Source organism: Megalops cyprinoides, chromosome 12 (genome assembly GCF_013368585.1).
Source record: "Megalops cyprinoides isolate fMegCyp1 chromosome 12, fMegCyp1.pri, whole genome shotgun sequence".
Taxonomy (NCBI): Eukaryota; Metazoa; Chordata; class Actinopteri; order Elopiformes; family Megalopidae; genus Megalops; species Megalops cyprinoides.
The window spans coordinates 6,977,289-6,997,443 of NC_050594.1; the positions used below are offsets into that span (position 1 = coordinate 6,977,289).

At 46.7% G+C, this 20,155-nt stretch overlaps 1 protein-coding gene across 1 annotated transcript; it reads right to left on the reverse strand.

Moving 5' to 3' along the window:
• Positions 1-381: 381 nt before the first annotated feature.
• Positions 382-18,117, reverse strand: LOC118787082 (serine/threonine-protein phosphatase PP1-beta catalytic subunit-like). The gene is made up of 8 exons (XM_036542501.1): positions 18,037-18,117; positions 10,431-10,562; positions 4,498-4,728; positions 3,974-4,078; positions 3,576-3,647; positions 3,097-3,248; positions 1,031-1,165; positions 382-619 (listed from the first exon to the last, which is right to left on the reverse strand). The coding sequence occupies exons 1-8, from the start codon at positions 18,086-18,088 to the stop codon at positions 515-517; spliced, it is 984 nt and encodes a 327-aa protein (XP_036398394.1). The 5' UTR covers positions 18,089-18,117; the 3' UTR covers positions 382-514.
• Positions 18,118-20,155: the final 2,038 nt, after the last annotated feature.

The following is a 20,155-nucleotide window of genomic DNA, read 5'->3' on the forward strand; positions in this document are numbered from 1 at the left end:
AGAGAACATCTTTTAATCACAGACTGTCCTTAACTGCTAAAATAACACTGATCTGAGAACTTCCTTTAATCACAGACTGTCCTGAACCGCTGAAATCACACCAATATGGAATTTCACTGTTTCACACAGACCAAAGCAAAATCTAATTTTTCATCTGAAGGAAGGCATTCATAACAAGGTTATTATTCACACGGTATACATTGCCTTTTAAGGTGTTTTCTGCCTGGTTTATGTTGCACCACCTTGTAGGAGGAGCAGAGCAACATCTCACAGAATTTAGAAAGAAAAACACAGACGAAACAACATTTATATTAAAAAATTCCAACAAACAAGCGAGAAAAAAAAGATATTACGATTGGTCACAGCAAAATGTATATACATGTATACAAGAAGAGAGCTGTCAGTGGAAGTGCGCCCCCTGAAGGCAGAAGACATTGGGGAGTTACTGGGGGCAAGAGGCAGCAAAGGGGGGGGGGGTGTTCAGAGGAGGGCCCACAGGGAAAAGCCCTGTTGCTCACCTCTTCTTGGGAGCTTGGGTGGTGCGGGGCGGGGTGACGGGGCGACCCGAATTCACTCCCCCGTACTGGTACTTGGCCTTCTTCTCTGACGGTTTAAGGATCTGAGACAGAGACACATGTGAGGTCCGAGTTGCATTGCATATTTACATATTACATTACGTAACATGCATTTAGCAGACGCTCCAGAGCGAATTCCAGCACAAAAGAACGAGTTAGCATGATATCATGTGCGTGCATGTATGTGTGTATGTCTCCGTACACACACACACACACACACACACACACACACACACACACACACACACACGCACACACACGCACACACACGCACACACACGCACACACACGCACACACACGCACACACACGCACATACACATACACACATACGCACACACACATACGCACACACACAGGCACTGTATTCAGTGTAACCATGTAACCAGAATAATGAGTTACCCTGGTGACGGTATTGGGGGGGGGGGGGGGGGGGGGGGTGACGACACATCTTACCTGGAAGGAGCACATGAGGGACTCGTCCACGCTCATCATGCCCCCCGCGTTGTCGAACTCCCCGCAGTAGTTAGGGGCAGAGAACAGGGTGACCAGCTGCCGCTTGGCAAAGAACTCGTACCCATCCTCCACCACCTGACAACAGCACACAGCACGTCCTGTTTATCCAACACTACCCTGCCATACACAGCACATACACTTCATCCAACACTACCCTGCCATGCACAGCACATACACTTCATCCAACACTACCCTGCCATGCACAGCACATACACTTCATCCAACACTACCCTGCCATGCACAGCACATACACTTCATCCGGCACAACCCTGCTATACACAGCACATACACTTCATCCAACACGACCCTGCTATACACAGCACATACACTTCATCCAACACTACCCTGCCATACACAGCACATACACTTCATCCAACACTACCCTGCCATGCACAGCACATACACTTCATCCAACACTACCCTGCTATACACAGCACATACACTTCATCCGGCACAACCCTGCTATACACAGCACATACACTTCATCCAACATGACCCTGCTATACACAGCACATACACTTCATCCAACATGACCCTGCTATACACAGCACATACACTTCATCCAACATGACCCTGCTATACACAGCACATACACTTCATCCAACATGACCCTGCTATACACAGCACATACACTTCATCCAACATGACCCTGCTATACACAGCACATACACTTCATCCAACATGACCCTGCTATACACAGCACATACACTTCATCCAACATGACCCTGCTATACACAGCACATACACTTCATCCAACATGACCCTGCCATACACAGCACATACACTTCATCCAACACTACCCTGCCATACACAGCACATACACTTCATCCAACACTACCCTGCCATGCACAGCACATACACTTCATCCAACACTACCCTGCTATACACAGCACATACACTTCATCCAACACTACCCTGCCATACACAGCACATACACTTCATCCAACACTACCCTGCCATGCACAGCACATACACTTCATCCAACACTACCCTGCCATGCACAGCACATACACTTCATCCAACACTACCCTGCTATACACAGCACATACACTTCATCCAACACTACCCTATTACTGCACAGCACATACACTTCATCCAACACTACCCTGCTATACACAGCACATACACTTCATCCAACACTACCCTGCCATACACAGCACATACACTTCATCCAACACAGCCCTATTACTGCACAGCACATACACTTTATCCAACACTACCCTGCTATACACAGCACATACACTTCATCCAACATGACCCTGCTATACACAGCACATACACTTCATCCAACATGACCCTGCTATACACAGCACATACACTTCATCCAACACTACCCTGCCATACACAGCACATACACTTCATCCGGCACAACCCTGCTATACACAGCACATACACTTCATCCGGCACAACCCTGCTATACACAGCACATACAATTCATCCAACATGACCCTGCTATACACAGCACATACAATTCATCCAACATGACCCTGCTATACACAGCACATACAATTCATCCAACACAACCCTATTACTGCACAGCACATACACTTTATCCCACACTACCTTGCTACAATATCACACAACTGATGTATATGTTGCTTTTATTTTGAGTAGCACGGGTATATTGTGCAGATATTGTGTACAACACAACCCTGCTACATACATCACATCTAGTTTATTCAACGTAACATTGCTAAAATATAGCAGGCCTATACAGATATAGATATATGAGCACATGAACATGGTCCAATTCGGGTTCAGTATCTGAGTGTGGTCTGCACATGTGTTGCTGATCGGGTCCAGTACCTGATACATACTGCGCTTATGGTGCAGTCAAGTTTAGTGTCTGACACAGCTTGTATGCACAGACCAATTAGTTAACCCAACATGGTTCGCACACACGGTCCAGCTTGGGTTCAGTAACTGACCCTCTCCACACACACATACTATCCAGGTAAGGCCACCTGAGCCTGGTCATCACACATGGTCCAGCTGGGGGTCAGTACCTGATGCGCCCTGCAGATTAGGTCCAGGTCGTGACGGTTCAGGAACTTGCTGACCACGTCGGCCCCGAAGGTGAAGGACACTCCCCGGTCATTCTCCCCCCATCCCTGCACATCTTTATCCGGATCTGACCACAGCAAGTCACACAGCAGACCTGCCAGAGAGGGTACAAATCATACACACAGGCATGCACCAACATGATTTACACACACACACACATGCACAAGTGGCTATATAAAAATTTTAACCACAAAATGAAGCTGCACAGCCAGCTAGCTAGCCAGCAGGTTCATAGTTAGCTAGCTTCTGGGGAACATGCGCGCACCCACCCACACACGCACACGCACACGCACACGCACAAACACAAACACAAACACAAACACACACACACACAACACACACACACACACACAGGGAACACCACACACTGATGATAATGGACACCCTGAGCACGAACACGCAGAAGCGCTGACATGCACACCTGTATCAGGGACGTCGGTGGGCCTCATGATTCGGCGGATTTGCTCCATGGACTGCAGGTCAGGAGAGAGACCTAGGGGAGAAAGCCAGGAGAAGGAAGACAGAGAGAGACAGAGAGAGAGAAGGGGGAGGAAGAAGTCAGAAAAGCAAACAGGAGTGACACCAGCCTTTGAGGAAGTTCTGCAACCTGTCACACGCACAGTAGGTCACAGTGATAGAGAGGTACAACTCAAGAACATTAGAACAACTCATTCATCCAGACTGTGAACCACACGACTCACGGAAATGTCTTCTCTGACCCTTCAAGCTCATTTATTCATTTTCACTGACTAAAATAAATACATATGTGCGTGCACACATGCAAAAAGCACACACACACTCGCGCACACACACACGCACCTCCATGACAGCAGAAGATCTTCTCATCGATGATGGCGGCGATGGGCAGGCAGTTGAAGCAGTCTGTGAAGGTTTTCCACAGTTTGATATTAAACCTGCGCTTGCCTGAAGGACAGGAGAGAGAGACAGGGTCAGAGAACAGACGGAATACTCCCAACATTTCACAGGAGTCATCATACAAAAGATCCTGTAAAAAATTAAAATGTCCCTAAGAGAGTTTACACATTTAATACGTGTGTGTGTGTGTCTCTTACACTCATCGTAGAAGCCGTAGATGCGGTTGATGAAGGAATGTGTGTGTGTGTGTGTGTGTGTGTGTCTTACACTCGTCGTAGAAGCCGTAGATGCGGTTGATGGAGGAATGTGTGTGTGTGTGTGTGTGTGTGTGTGTGTCTCTTACACTCGTCGTAGAAGCCGTAGATGCGGTTGATGGAGGAATGTGTGTGTGTGTGTGTGTCTTACACTCGTCGTTGAAGCCGTAGATGCGGTTGATGGAGGAATGTGTGTGTGTGTGTGTCTCTTACACTCGTCATAGAAGCCGTAGATGCGGTTGATGGAGGCACACTCGTGGTTGCCTCTCAGCAGGAAGAAGTTCTCGGGGTATTTGATCTTGTAGGCCAGCAGCAGGCAGATGGTCTCCAGCGACTGCTTCCCTCGGTCCACGTAGTCCCCCAGGAACAGGTAGTTGGCCTCCGGGGGGAAGCCCCCGTACTCAAAGAGGCGCAGCAGGTCTGTGTACTGCCCATGGATGTCACCTGAGGGGAGACCACAGTAAGCATGGAGCAAAGGCTGTGGGAAGGAACCTCTACATTTAGAACACCTAACTGGCTCTCACTATGTCGACTCCACACTAATTATATCCAATGTCATTTTTTTTATCATAAATATTCTTATTAAAGACTCTTTTGTCAGATTTCAGGACTGTAAATGGGGTACAGGGCAAGAGGGAGGGGGGGGGGGGGCACAGGGCAAGAGTGAGTGATGGGTGGATGGGGGTGTGGCAGAGGGGGAAGGACAGAGGTCAGGGAGGGAAGGAGGCACAGCGAGTGCTAAGCGTGGGATACTGAGGGACAATGGCAGTGACGGCCCCCCCTCCCTGGCCCAGTACATTTCCTCTTCATTGCTCTCATCTCCAGCCCTGCGGTGGAGCCACAGAGATGGATGCTGAGAGCATGTGTCAGGGCTGGGGACTCAGCCACTGCCAGCTCAAGGACACGCAGCAGCCTGGATAGAGCCGAGCTCTGCTGCAGTATCAGGGCTGTCACCCAGGGGAGCAAGCAGTAAATCCAGGTTAATGATGTCCCTCACTCACCCAGTCACTCACTAACACACACACACACACACACACACACACACACACACACACACACACGTGTACACACCTACCCACCCACATACACATACACACACACACGTACACACCCGTACACACCCACCCACCCACACACACGTACACACCCACCCACCCACATACACATACACCCACCCACCCACATACACATACACATACACATACACATACACACACACACACACAACCAAGAAGACACAGACACATCTGGTGGGGTTTAAACCAGCAACCGACACAACAGAACTCCAAACTGCTTGAACTGCTTATAATTGCAGCTGCTCAGCTCAAGGAGAATCAAAAACACTTGCATTACACTGCTGAGAGGCTGCAATCTCACTGCATACTGATCTATCAAAAGCAGCAACACCTACCTGGTGGTAGACTACATGCAAGACACAGAAACGGCAAGGTGAAAAAAGGTTTAAATTCTGAGCTACAGCTCTGGACCAATCAGGCCAGGGGCTCTCCAGCTCTGGACCAATCTGGCCAGGGGCTCTCCAGCTCTGGACCAATCAGGCCAGGGGCTCTCCAGCTTTGGACCAATCAGACCAGGGGCTCTCCAGCTCTGGACCAATTGGGCCAGGGACTCTCCAGCTCTGAACCAATCAGGCCAGGGACTCACTAGCGACCTCTGAAAACTTCCCGTATCCTGATTCAGACCCCTGAAGACTCAAGGGCAGAGGCTGCTGCGACCCTGAACGTCCCAAAACGGGGGCTCCTCCAACACCGATGACAGGATGCTTGGGGGACCCAAGTCCACCCAGATTCCATTAATATCCTGCTCTACTTGCTGAACTACTTTGAAACAACCTCCTTTCGGCAGAGGCAATCAAGACCCGGAGACACAGACACAGAGAGGGAGATGGTGGGAAAAAAAAAAAGATAGAGAGAGAAAATGGAGAGGGAGAGAGGGGCAAGCTGAAGAAAGCAGAAGGACAGCCAAGGGAAAGGTGAAGGGTCGAGAAGAGGTAAATGGAGTAAGTGGAGGCAGGGGAGGATACCGCTTTCTCTCTCTCTCCCCTCTTCCTGTTCCTTTGCTCTTCTGGAAGGAAAGGGGATGTGAAGTGACCCTACAAGCTCCAGAAGTGAGGAGGGTACACAGGAGCTGGTATATGGAGGTGGAGTTCACACTCCTGTGTATCTTTCATGTCCCCTGTTGGACATGAAAAAGTCGTGAAAAAAGCATGTGCAAGTCAGAGTCATTTAACTGTAGCAATAAAAACGTATTCACAGGAAATTTCAAGGGTGAAGGAGGGAAGAGAGGAGGATGGAGAGTGAGGGAGAGGGAAATTATTCCCAGGGAGAACATCCTTCTCTTTCCTTTTATCTCTCTGCTTCACCTTTCTTTCTTTAGCATTTTCTTCATGTTCCTCCCCCTACACACCACTTTCTGCTCTTTCTTTGAGCCACCACAGGTGCTACATTAAGCTTGCCTCCTCCTCAGAAGCCTGTACACTCCCGCAGAAGCACTGTGGTAAGACGAACGCAATCCTTCAGTCCACCTACACTCAGCCACTGGCCGTTTTTTCCCCACACTGCAGGTCCCACGGTGCACAGGAGGGTGGGTGCTGATTGGAGGACAGGTGTACCTTCACAGATGTCATCTGAGCTCCTCACAGACACGTCTCAAGCTGCTAGAAGGTGCCACAGTCGTGACTTCTGGTCACTGCCAGCAAATGACACAGCTCAGTCTCTGGGGTGCTGGACTTGGCCTCAGACCAAGGGCCTTAAGTGGCTGAGCCACTGGGAGGCCCCCTATTCTCTCCACCTCTACGGCTGTAAGGCAAGGCAATGGCAGTAGCCCTGCTGGTGCCGGCGATCGAGAGCCGACAAGAATAGCAAGGAGCCTGTATGTGAAGGAGGAGTTCACCAGCCTACTAAGACAGACTGCTTTGCGTTCTAAGCATATTTCTACTGTGCCTGCCGGGCAAAAACAAAACAGAAAGAGATGTTTGAAATATAAAAATATAAATATGTGGGGAGGGAGAGGGGGAGATTGAGGTAGGAGATCCTGGCACATGGGGGGGGGGCAGCAGCGGCAGGAGCCCAGGGGAAGGGGGTGAGAAGGGACCCCCGACCGGGACGCGAGAGACAGAGGAAGCAAAGCAGCGAGGGGGGGACAGACATGGAGGCGGGGTCTGTCTCCTGGCAACAGCCTCCCGCGGACAGGCGGACACACTCCTATTACTGAGCACTAATGAGCTACGGCTAAGAATATACCCTGACATCACAACAGAGCGTCTCGATACTGGGTCAACTATGAAGGACGGAGGAGTAAAAAAAAAAAAAAAAAGCCATGCACACTCATCTCATCACATCCAAAGTGATAATCCTGAGAGACCGTGCAGCACAGCTGGTGTCACGGGGCCACAACACAGCCACCGCCTCCAAAACAAGGCTTTAACGTTTCAATAAGACAAGAAAGAACTGAAGAACAACATGCACTGGGTATGGGGGTCTGGGTGGCGATCCCGTGAATGAGAACTAGTGAAAACCGAAAGATACTGCTCTCGACATGCAGTGTGAATTCACCCCAGTAATCAGTCTGCATACTGTAAAAAAACAATACTGTAAAAAAAAAAAAAATGTTAAAATTAATTCTTTGAGAAACCGATCGCCAAAGATCCAGAAATTTACTCTGAGCACTTTTTTCAATACTGTAGTAAAAAAAGGAAAATTGGAGAGGAGGTGAAGTGCTTCAAAGACAGGGAAGGGGTTTTGCTCTCTAAAAATTAGGTATTGCTGATATCTGACTACTTTGTTGAGAGCGTCACCAATGAACCGGTCACAAATATGCCTACAGTTACATCTGATATCCAGCAAGTATTAGATAATATTGAAATATGGAAGTAGAATACTGAGAAAATTACAAAAACTTAGGACAAATAAACCAGCAAATACCCACAAGTAATTAAAGAGCTCAGGGGGGTTCTTCAAAAAAAAAAAACAAACAGTAAGAAAAGCCTTTATGAAATCTCTAAAAAATGGAAAAAATTCCTGATATTTGGAAATAATAAGCACTATAATACCAACATATAACAAAGAGCATCAGCTTATCCAGGAAGCTGTGAGCTGGTTTAAACTGCGCCTTGTGGAATGTTTTCGAGCCCGTCATTTGAAATAGATTTTTCGAGGAACAATTCTAACCTACAATAAGGAACAGTAAATAGAATTTAATACTAATGGGCAATGTATGGCAAGACTTGTCCTGAATTAGAGTGTGCATAATTTGACTTAGGAGTAATACTCCACACGGGCCGATGTGGACCTGCGCAAACAGGGTGTTGAGTTCAAATGAAAGGAGTTTGTATTGCAAGAGTAACTGTCAGACCGCATTCACTTCACTAGAAGGCGGCCATAATGAAAAAAAAAGTGGCTGAAAAAAGTCAAGGGAAGGGCAACGAGATTTGTGAGGTTGTGATGTTCTCCAGCATGCTCGTTCCCATTGGGTGTAAAAAGAAGAGGAACCATGTTAGAAAGGAAGGGGCACACAGATTCACTTCCTGTGTGTGAGCACGGTACTTCAATTACTACCAGATAAAATGTGAGTGAGGAACAGTCTCTCGCTGCGTCTGAGCAGAGAGTGGTTGCAGTGACCTCTTCCCCAGAGTGGGAACAGATGGTTGGTTGTGTGCTGAAGGGAGCTCTGGGGGGAGGGGAGTCTTCAGGATGAGGAGAGTGACTGGCTGTCTCTGTTGTACAGACCACTTCATCACCGATCCACTGGAGCGATCGCTAAATAACATCACTGAGCCACTGGGTCGTTAATCATCGTTTACTCACATACGCACACACACATATACCCTCACATACATGCACACTCACACACACACACCCACACACATGCAGGCATACACACTCACACACACATACATGCACCCACACACATGCATACTCACACACATGCATACATGTGCAAACACACACATGCATATGCTAACACATATGCACAGCCACACACTTGCATGTGCATACACATGCACACACACACACACACATAAAACCGCTCAGACAAATCAAACAAATTGAGCATGTCAGACTGAAGTCTGACACTGAAGAAGGGAAGAAACGAGCCTCCTTCCAAACACAGAGGTTTACTGAAAACAAGCAGAAGAAATAGTGTGTGTGCATGGTTAGTGAATACCAAAGTGGCCGGTTAGTGAATACCAAAGTCTGTGGGATGGAGAGCTAAAGTTTTTGAGTATGCGCTGCTATTAGTGTGAGAGAGTGATATTGTGTGGGAGCAATAGAGAGACAGGGAGAGGACAACAGCGCATAAGCTGTGTGTGTGTGTGTGTGTCTGTGTGTGTCTGTGTGTGTCTGTGTGTGTCTGTGTGTGTCTGTGTGTGTCTGTGTGTGTCTGTGTGTGTGCATGCGTGAGCACATCTTCAACGAGTGGGTAGGGGGAAGAAACCTAAGATTGCCTAGCACTTGACTGCCTCTGAAATCAGCCCCCGGCTCTCTCAAAGTAAGAGAGTTCACCTTTCACCACCACCAGGAGGGAGAGGAGCCTAAACATGGAACAGCCCTCAGAGGAGCACAGATCTGGAGTCCATCCAGAGAGCTCCTGCAGTTGGACTGGCAGGAGTGGGAGAGAGTGAGGGAGGGAGTGAGTGAGAGAGAGAGAGAGAGAGAGAGAGAAGGGAGGAAGAGAGAGCCCGAGACAGAAAGAGAGGAAGAGAGGGAGAAGGAGAGAACGGAGATGGTGAGAGAAAGATTAGAGAAACGGGGAGGGGTGAGAAAAGAGAGAGAGGGAGAGAGAGAAGAGAGAAGAAGAGAGCCAGTGACTGGGGAGTGAGAGAGAGAGAGGGACAGAGGAGAGGGACAGAGCAGAGATGGGGAGAGAGAGAGAAAAGGGGAGAGTGGAGACAAGGAGAGTGGAGGGTGGAGAGAGACTGGCAGAGAGCGGAGACAGAGCTGGGGGGAGAGAGATGGAGAGATAAAGACAGAGATGGGGAGAGAGACAGTGAGCGCAGAGACAGGGAGAGCGATGGGGGAGAGAGAGAGGGAGAGGGAGATGGAGATGGAGGGAGAGGGAGAGGGAGATGGAGAGAGTGATGGAGAGAGAGACGGGCAGAGAGCGGAGATGGGCAGTGCTGTACTCACCGCATATCTTGAGCGGTGCCTCCAGCTCCAGCAGGATGGGCTGGCTGAGGAAGATCTCGCGGGACTTGATGCAGAGTCCGCGAACCTCCGCCTCCGTCATCTGCACAATCTTCCCCGGACGGCATCCTCGCACTGCAGAGGGGCAGAGCGGACGGTCTTCATCACCATCATCATCATCATCATTCTAACCAACTTCACCATTGTAATCATCCTCTTCAGCTCCGCCACAATACAATCACACCATCATCGCTCAAATCACCATTGGTTACATCACCAAATTCAAATTCAAATTCAAGTTTCAAATTCAAATAAGCTTTACTGGCATGACCACACACGTGTACAGTATTGCCAAAGCAATTTTCACATAAATATGTGAACAAAACAAAAATTAACCAAAAAATATGCGCACACACACACACACACAAATTTATTTACATTTTACACCATCACTCTCACCTTCATCATTCCCACCATCATCATCATTGTCTTCCTCTTCATCCTCTCCACCCCCATGTCTTAACTCTACTGTTTCTATCACTGGCAATTCACCCAGTCATGTATTAAAAACCTGTTACTTTTAATTAACTGTACCTTTTTACGTAACTGCTTACGGCCTTGGAGCAACTGTAACACTGGGCAGTATTGAAGTATATGGTGAGCACAGCCACACGCTCATGCAAGACGTGCAACACTGCACACGCTGAGACCAGGTCAGTCACAGACACAGCAGCTGCAGCTGTGATTTGCCCGGTCCGGACTTGGCCCCGCCCTTTCTGTCTGCATTGGCCAATGGGGTTACTTTTTTTTACAGGCAACCTTAATGTCAGTTGCTCTTAACAGTTTTAGGCACGAGATCCATGCCACTCTGAGAGGGGCGATAAGGAGGGAAGAGAGGGTTGTCCTTCAGACAGAAAACCGGCAAAAAACACATCAGAAAACACAGGCCTGCTAAACCACCTCACCCAGCCAAACCCACAAAAATGGACCGTGAGAGGGGAGACAACGCTTTTTAGCCAGATGGCTCTGGGTTATTGTTGCCAAACCATGATGTTGGCACAGTAAGACATCGAAAAGCGGAACAACTCCCTTTCTTGCCATTTGAAACTAATGCTGCAGAATCAAACAGGCGTATATTAATTTCCACTTGGTCTCCACCCTGCAAATTGCGCCAAGAGGTGTTCAGTTACTTATCAATGCCGCTGCACCCACGCAACGCTTGCAACCGACGAACGAGTGGACATTCTAAAAGGAGAATTTTGTTTTCAATCTGGGCTTCGTAAGCTAAAATCCGAATTAGAGTACCTTCCCAGAATCCTCAATCAGGGCTGACTGTATTCTATTCATTTAGCCAGCGAGTAGCTTTCTAAGGGCAAAGTCCGCTGAGGACTCCCTGTACCTGTGCCAGTTAGTGGGTCCGGCCCTGCCTCCCAGGAGAGGCCAGATTTAGCTCACTTGCGTTAAATCATCTCCCTTTTCTGGTCTCATTTAAGAGACAATGCTCACAACCTGCACGGCACACAGGTGGTGAAAAGTGCGCTCGATAGCGCTCCCAAGTGGCATGGTTGGTTAAAACGCTACTTCCCAGCACAGACTGAGCCCTTACGGCCTTAGACCTTGAGAGTTTGAAGCTGGCCTGTGTCTTCAACAACAGGCAACCAGAAGCCTACATAACTGGGTAGGGCAAACCTGTGGTGTGATGCAGTTGGGTACACTGTTCAAATCCTCCAAAAACAGTAAATGATCAGATTAACTTTCCTGCTAGACAGGTTTATCGCTGTGCTTAAAAAAGACTCCACAGTCAGACCAAGGCAAAAAGCACAAGCAGCTGTGAAGCTTTTTTTGTTATGCTTGCCACTTAGCTTAACCAAACCGGATGCGTTCAGACTGATCCCATATTTTCATCACATGGCTCCAAGGAGGTGGCTCTTCACTTGAATTTTACCCCACCCTTTAACTGTTCATTACTCACTGTGGAAGTAATCCATTGTGTTATACTTTTATGTCTGTGCTGGATACTTCAAGGAGAGCATGTTGTGAAAAACGCAGAACAGAAGGCCATCACAAACCACAGCGACTTGCTCCAAAGTCTTTGAGGACTGATGACTACCTTCATTTTCTGCAGTAATGTAAAAATTAAATGTTGTCTGCTTCAATATAACTAGACTAACCAGCAAGTTTGCCAAGTTTCCTTCTCGTATTTTCGCTCTCATTATCTCATTATCAGTCATTATCTGACAAGAAAGCACTGTATTGTGTATTAGCTTATGACCTGTATTTATATTACAACCTTCAAGGTTTGGATATACAGCGATGTTTGTGTGGCTATTTGCACAAACACAAATGCTAATGTTGTTATACATTACGGTTTAGCACTTAATCATTTCATATATAAAGAGCACATATATTGGTTGCCCAAATACTACAGATAACTCACTTTCAGTAGGAATAATTCAGCACTATTGCTGTTGTATCTTTAGCCATAATCTGGTTATAAACAGGATGTTGAACTGACACTGGATGCTGAACAAGCTTATACATTTATGTGGAAGGGGAAACAGCTAACTAGAGGTAACTAGAACTCAGTATTTAAGCAATTATTAAGCAGTTATTAAGTATGGTATAATCCATAATCTATCACAGTACTGTGACTTCATTTACAAACATGTTAAATTCAACTGGCACGACATTCAAGATGTCTGGGTCAGTGACATTACTGACAGTGTCAGACAGATTTGACTGCCAATGGAGGCAATCGCAATTTGTCAGCGAGTCTAGAGTCAGTCTGTAACCTGAGCAGTAGAGACGAGGCATACTGCGAGTCCTGCTGCAGGCATCGCTTAGGATACGTGGTATATGAGAAAGGCAAGCACAGGGTGAACAGGGATTCGGTTTCAAACCGACAGATCAGAGTTACTATAAAGCCCAAAAGGACAATCAGCACAATGGAGACAAAAGGGGGGAAAAAAAAAAAAAAAAGGTGTTGACCTAATCGAGGTGCTGGGTCACGCCTGGGATCAAATTTCAGGTTTGCTTTCCCGCAGTGACTCACTCCTACTACACTGGCATTTCAGAGGACTTCTTCCCCTCTGGAACCTTTTTGTTTTCACGGAATTAAACAAATACCTTCAACGCTAAGGGGGGTAAACTTTGCAAATGAGTGAAAATACCAAGGGATTTTTTTTTTTTTTTTTTTTTGGCATTTTTCCCCTTTTTGCGATTCATATTCGGTCTGTCTCACAGTGTCATCTGCAGCACCTGTCGAAGCGCAGACTGCAAGAGGCAGTTCTCCAATGCAGCCGCACACCAACGCGAATGCTTTTCACACCTCCAGTCCCACAGTGCACTAACGCCAAGTGGCTGCTAACTGGAGGATAGGCGCTACTCCACCGTTATCATCCGAGCCGCACGCTGGTGCCTGGCGAGTCACAGGGTACCGAAAGTGGTGAGGGGGATCGCGGCCAACGCATCTGCCCCTATCCCCAGAGGAACGAAGCCAATGTTCTCTGCTGCTGTGGGCTCCCGGTCGCCATTGGCAGACGACACCAAACGCTAAGTGATTCTGTCCACGTGCCCTTAAGTCTCTGCTCTCTGCTATTTGAGTGACATGAAGGAGGTCAATCTGACAGAGTGACCCATGCCTCACGTTACTCTCAGAAGGGCCGTGTTTGGGGCACCTTCAGCTGGACGAAAGCACCCTCTGGCCGATGGCCAGCCTGCTCTGAAACCGTCTGAAGCAAACAGTCACGGCTCTCAGACGCTCGTCACATGCCGTCATAAACCTGTTGTCACTGTCGCTTTTCTCAACCTCTGCATCCATCACGTGCAGAGATGGATCGGCGGAAAATCGGAAAGGCGCCGCCCTCTTGAGTGGGAATGGCGGCCGCGAGGACCGAAACGGCACCGAAGTGGAGGTCAGCGTGCAAATCGAATGCCACTGAGGCAGCGCCCTGGAGACGCGCTCCCTGATGCGTGTGCGCAGAGCCTCCCTCACTCACGGGCTCGGTGGGGCAGCTCTCAGGCTGCACACGACGCCTTTGCCTCGCCAACACGTTCAGCCCCGGCTGCCAGGGAATTCGCCTGCCTGACCGCCCCTTTGACAAACCTACCTGTCCTCCCAATCCTCTTCACCCCTCCATCTCTTCGAAGGGTAAAGGATTAGGGCATCAACACGAAGCAATCTGAGCCAGATTATCACACTCGCAGCGTTTCTGATTTGGCCCCGATCGCTTTCAAATCCACTCTCCCCTTCAAATCGAAACCCGCTAATCCTCCTCTCCTCTTAATTAAATCCCGCAGATCGAAAATGACAAAATGGGGAGGGGGGGGGGGGGGGTGAGCTTCCTTGTTCCTCCCAGTTAATGATCACACTTCCTGCTCAGCAGTCATGCCCCTATGAAATCTCTTACTGCACAATGTGGACACCATCATGGAAGCCAGAACGTGAGGATTAGCCCAAACCCCACTGTCTTACAACATGTTAGATGTGAGTCAGGGGCTCCATTTTTTTTTTTCTGGAGAGGAACAGTCATTATGCGTCAACTAAGAAGCTTTACCCTTAACCTATGGTGATTTTGCTGGTGAAGGTCAGTGCTGCTTCACTTCGGGTATTTTTTTTAAATATGTAAAAAAAAAAAAACCAGACTGAATTTATTTAGGAAAATTCTGTGATGGAAATGCTAACAACCTCATGTGGCACCCACGATAAGATCACAACTAACTGGACACACACTAAAAACTACACACTACACACACAGCGGTAGTTAGGTAGTAATGCATCAAAAACATGTACACTCATCGGTGCTTCTCTACAGAGAGCTGAAGCAACCTTAAAAAGCAAACCCCCTGCCTACTGTCGCTCGGCAACAAAGTGACTGGCAGTCAACAGACGCGCATCGGCGGGCGTTCACAGACAGCGTCCTTGCAGTGTCTTCAGTCTCACGTGTTGGGGAGCCAGCTGTCGTAGCTCTCCTGGTGTTATACCTGCCTTCAGGCCACCCTCAAAAGCCGCGAATAGAGCAGCTACGGACTTCTGCTTGGCAGACCTCCAGGCCACAACCACTTCTGATGTTGCAGAAAAAAAAAAAAAAACCACAATCTGCGTTTCAGCGTGACCACAGAAATTTGTCCTAACAAGGACATGCCCTAATACACTGGTGTCATTACCTGATTTTTTTTTAACCATTTCAAAATGAATGACACATAATGACGTACTGGCTTGCAGGAGAGGCAGATGGGATCTAATTCAAACTACCAGCAGGTGCACCTGAGCTTTTGCCTGAAAGGTAAAGTTGTGTCCGTTGTAGCTGAAACATGCTTACAAAGTCTGTATCAGCCTGTGCCAGTGTTGGGTGTCAGTTTTACACTGACAATAATGCAGCCAGTATAAGAGATTTTCTTTTTTACTCCGTCTGGTCTCGAGCAAAATAATGGATTAGTGTTATGGTTACAGCATTAATGACAGCTATACTGCGGAAACTACACACAGTCCCGAGAACCTGCCTCACTGCTGTTCCCACTCGATTAACACTCTGTAGCTGGTTATTAACGATGGACCGAAGCTTGAAGGATAGAAAGCTAGTAGCAGGAAAGCTTGTTTGTGGTGTGTGTCACTCAAACCTCACAAAAGAGCTCTGTGAGTGGGGGAAAAAAAGAACAATATAGGCTTCAAATGTGACTAGGCTAAGGGCTACTGAAGTCCATCTTCCAGTTGAAACACACTACCTTGGAACACCAACGTATGTGCGTGAGGTCTTTGAATATTAAAAATATTATTAAAATAACTAATACAATTGACTGTTCCATGGTAAGCATGTCCCATGCCCTGCAAGTCGAGCAACCGTCATGCTGTTTTTTTTCTTTCCCCATGCCCACATACATCATTGTGCTAAAAGATGGCAAAGCGCCTGATTTGTAACGCTGCGGCATCTTGCATGTGGTCCTGGCAGTAACAAAGAGGTTTGTGTGGGGCTGCCGGAGGACCGCTCGCTCCGAGGCGACTCCTCCCAGTCTCCACCCACACCACTGTGCGGGAACGAAACACACCATCCTCTCCTCTCCAACCCACCTCATTGCTTTAAAAATGCAATAAAATAAAAACTAGCAGACAACACATTTTGTGATCTAAGCACGAAAACTACCAGTAGTCTTTATTCTAAGAAATAATACCGGAGACAAAACAATTTAAACACAGAATTTCGCTACATATCTCAAAGGCGTTTTCGCGGGACAATTCGCTTTTCTTTAACCCCTAATAACACAATTCTAGACTATATTTAACACACACAATGGCTTTCAAGACTCGTTACTACTGACATCACATTATAAATAAACCAATGCCCCTTTAAATATCAGGGCTAAACACAGTTCTACGTTTTACTGTGGACCTGGAGGGTTAACGCTGTATCCCAAACTACTGGCAGCCCTGCGTGTTGCCGCTACCCAAGCGCTATCACCCGGGAACCGCCCCCTCTACCAGGCGGTCAGAATGCCTAACCGACCATCCTTCAAAACCGTGCAAAAGGGGGTGTGTGCAGTGAACACACTAGCTAGTTGGCTGGCAAAAGAGATATATTCTCCCCCTCTCCTATCCTCTACCCTAAATGTTTTTTTTTTTTTAATTCCGCAATCCGAAAATGTGCGTCAGTCACGTAGATATTATTTGTAAAGAGCAATGAATATCAACAGATCAGTGAAATCTCATTTGAGACAGTGTTTAGGAAAAGCTAGTTAGGCTGGGCTAATGACATGGAATGCCATTCAGTTTGCTTTTCAACTCATTTTTAAATAATTAACTAGACTAACTATCTAGATGTATACCGAGCTGACGTAACGTTACATCGAAGATCCAAATTCACATGAAGCTGACAACCAACTTGTCCACGGTTCGAGTGCAATGTTTGGTGGACGTATACTAGGTACTCAGACATTTTGCAATAATCCTTGTTAAGGTGGATTCGCTCTGACAACGTTATATCACTGATAGGCTACTGTAAAATGGTTATTTTAAAAACCAATGTATTTAGTCTAACGTTTCAAACGATCACCAGTGATTACTAGTTAGCTGGCAAAATATTATATGGTACCACAGCTAAGTATCAAGCTAAATTAACCCAAACTAGGTAGCGCTGTATTTACTGATCAACAAAAGAAAAATGTAAGCTAGCTACGTTAGCCTTACTTGGCTGGCTAGCCAGCCAACTTGCGTATTACCATGCAGTCCAAAACATCTGACACGCCAATCGTAGCTAGCTAGCAACTGGTAACCCCGTTAGGTAGTCAGCAAAATAACAGCACCCAAAACTGCAACCGCAACGTTCATACTTTCATAAAATAAAATGATGCGGGGGTAATTAAAGGAATGAGAGCAGGACTCATATTCCGTGCACCCCTTTTCCCGATATTGCAAGCTAGCCATCCAAAGCCAAGGCAGAACCGACATACGCTTCAGATAGCTACGCTAGCTATAGTACAATTTCGTTATAGGTTAGCGTTTGATTTTCTATTAATTTTAACACTACATTTATGCATTTGAAATTCCAAAACGCCACGAAATCTCCTGAGCCATCGGCAGCTGCGAAGACCGAGGCAAAACGTAATCGCATCCTACCTTCCAGGAGCCGAGAGATGAGGCTATCCACGTTCAGCTCGCCTTCCGCCATCTTCTGAACAGGGAGTCGCTTGTGGAGGATCCTTTCTAAGCTGCGTCCGACGCGCACCGCCAGAGGGAGTGCGATGGGAATATCAGGACAAAATAAAGGGCAGAAACAGTTAGCCAAAAGAGTTTGCAGCTGCCGTTACACCGATCATATTCGATAAAAAATGCATTGGTGGTTTATCAGTTGAAGAGTCATTTGCGCCCACAACGAGCGCAACACAAAACGGTAGGCTAATAAGGCTTGCACCATAACTATGTCCGGTACTTTGATTTTTTTGTGGAGTAGGACAGAAGTCGCTTGCAACTGGCTAACTACTAGTTAACTCTCAATGTCAGCTGACAAGGTGAATTCTTGTAACATTATCTTGCTGAAATGCACTTGTGGACGTCAAATCATTTGTGTTTATTGGAGGTGTAGGCCTATGTTATGTAGCTTTCGTATAATTTTTCGAAGCCGCACACAGGGAGGAGGTTCGGAACCTGACAGAGTGGTGCGCCAATAATAACTTGGTTTTAAATATCAAAAAGACCAAGGAGATTATCGTGGATTTTAGGACTACCAATAAGACCACACATAGTCCTGTCCACATCAACACAGAGGCTGTGGAGAGTCCCCAGCTTCAAGTTCCTGGGAGTCACCATCACAGAGGACCTCACCTGGGCTGACCTCAGCAGTGGTGGGTAAGGTACAACAACGCCTTTATTTTCTGAGGACGCTAAGGAGAGCCAACCTCCCCCAAGAGCTGCTTGTCAACTTTTACAGATGCACCACAGAGAGCATCCTAACAAACTGCAATGATAGCCTGGTACAGCAGCTGCACCAAAACTGATAAAAAGCCCTCCAGCGTGCTGTGAAAAGAGCACAAGACATTGTTGGCGTAGGGTTGCCATCACTAGAACATCTTCACAGCACTCGCTGTGTGAGGAGGGCTAAAGAACATCATAAAGGACATTACACACCCCGGACACCATCTGTGCTCCTCCCGTCAGGCAGGCGCTTCAGAACAATCTGCACACGCACAAATAGACTGACAGAGTTTCTTCCCAAAAGCTGTAACACTACTTGACTCAAATATCTCATCAGTCTGACAGTACTGATGTACTGCTATCATTGGAGCGCGTGCAGTATTTATATTTATATTATTTATTTACTACTTAGAATAAGTGCAATATTTACACCGAACCTCTACTGCACCTATGCTGCTGGCGCCTTTGCACCCTTGTTTGTTAGTTGTATTTTGTCGTTAATTGCATTTTTATACGCTATAGTCTACTGTTAATATTTTGTATTTGTATTGTTTAGATTCTGTACTTTTTTATTGACGGTATTTTATTTTTATTTATTATTTATTTATTTATATATATAGTTTTGAAATATGTGTGAGGACTTGAATATAAATGCACCGTTGCAGGCTGACACACTTGCAATTTGGTTGTGCTTGCACAATGACAATAAAGTTCTTGAATCTTGAATCTTGATCTAGTTTTGCGGGAATGCAGTGAAGAATGGCAGGTTTATAGCTTCGAACAGTTTTGATCTTCAAAAGCTACGATCTAGCTAGCACACCTTTTTAAAATAAGGTAGATAAATTAGACAGAACGCTCGCGTAAAAGTAGGGAGTTACCTAGACCATGAACTATTTTAAGACGTCGAGGTCATGTCAATGACAGTTCGACACTGCACAGAGTTTGCCCAGTTTAACCGACTTGTCTGGTGTGTGGATCGGTTGCTTTAATGCACCTGGCCCTATGGGCTTTACAGATCATTTTGAAATACATAAATCATCAAGTTTTACGTTTTAAAATCTTCATATGCATGACCCGAATGTTTTATGACATACAATTGAACAAATGTTAGTGCAACAAATCAAAGTTTTATCAAATTGTGGCAAGCAACTTTATGCCCACAGTTTGTTGTGGAGTTAAAACTAGAAACTAAAAAGAATAGAAGAAAGAAGACAATGACAAAAGAACTCGCTTTTAGTTTAGAAACACTACATACACACGTTTAGAAACACTATATACACACGTGTATATTAAACACTATGCACCACGTGCCAAAAAGAGAGCT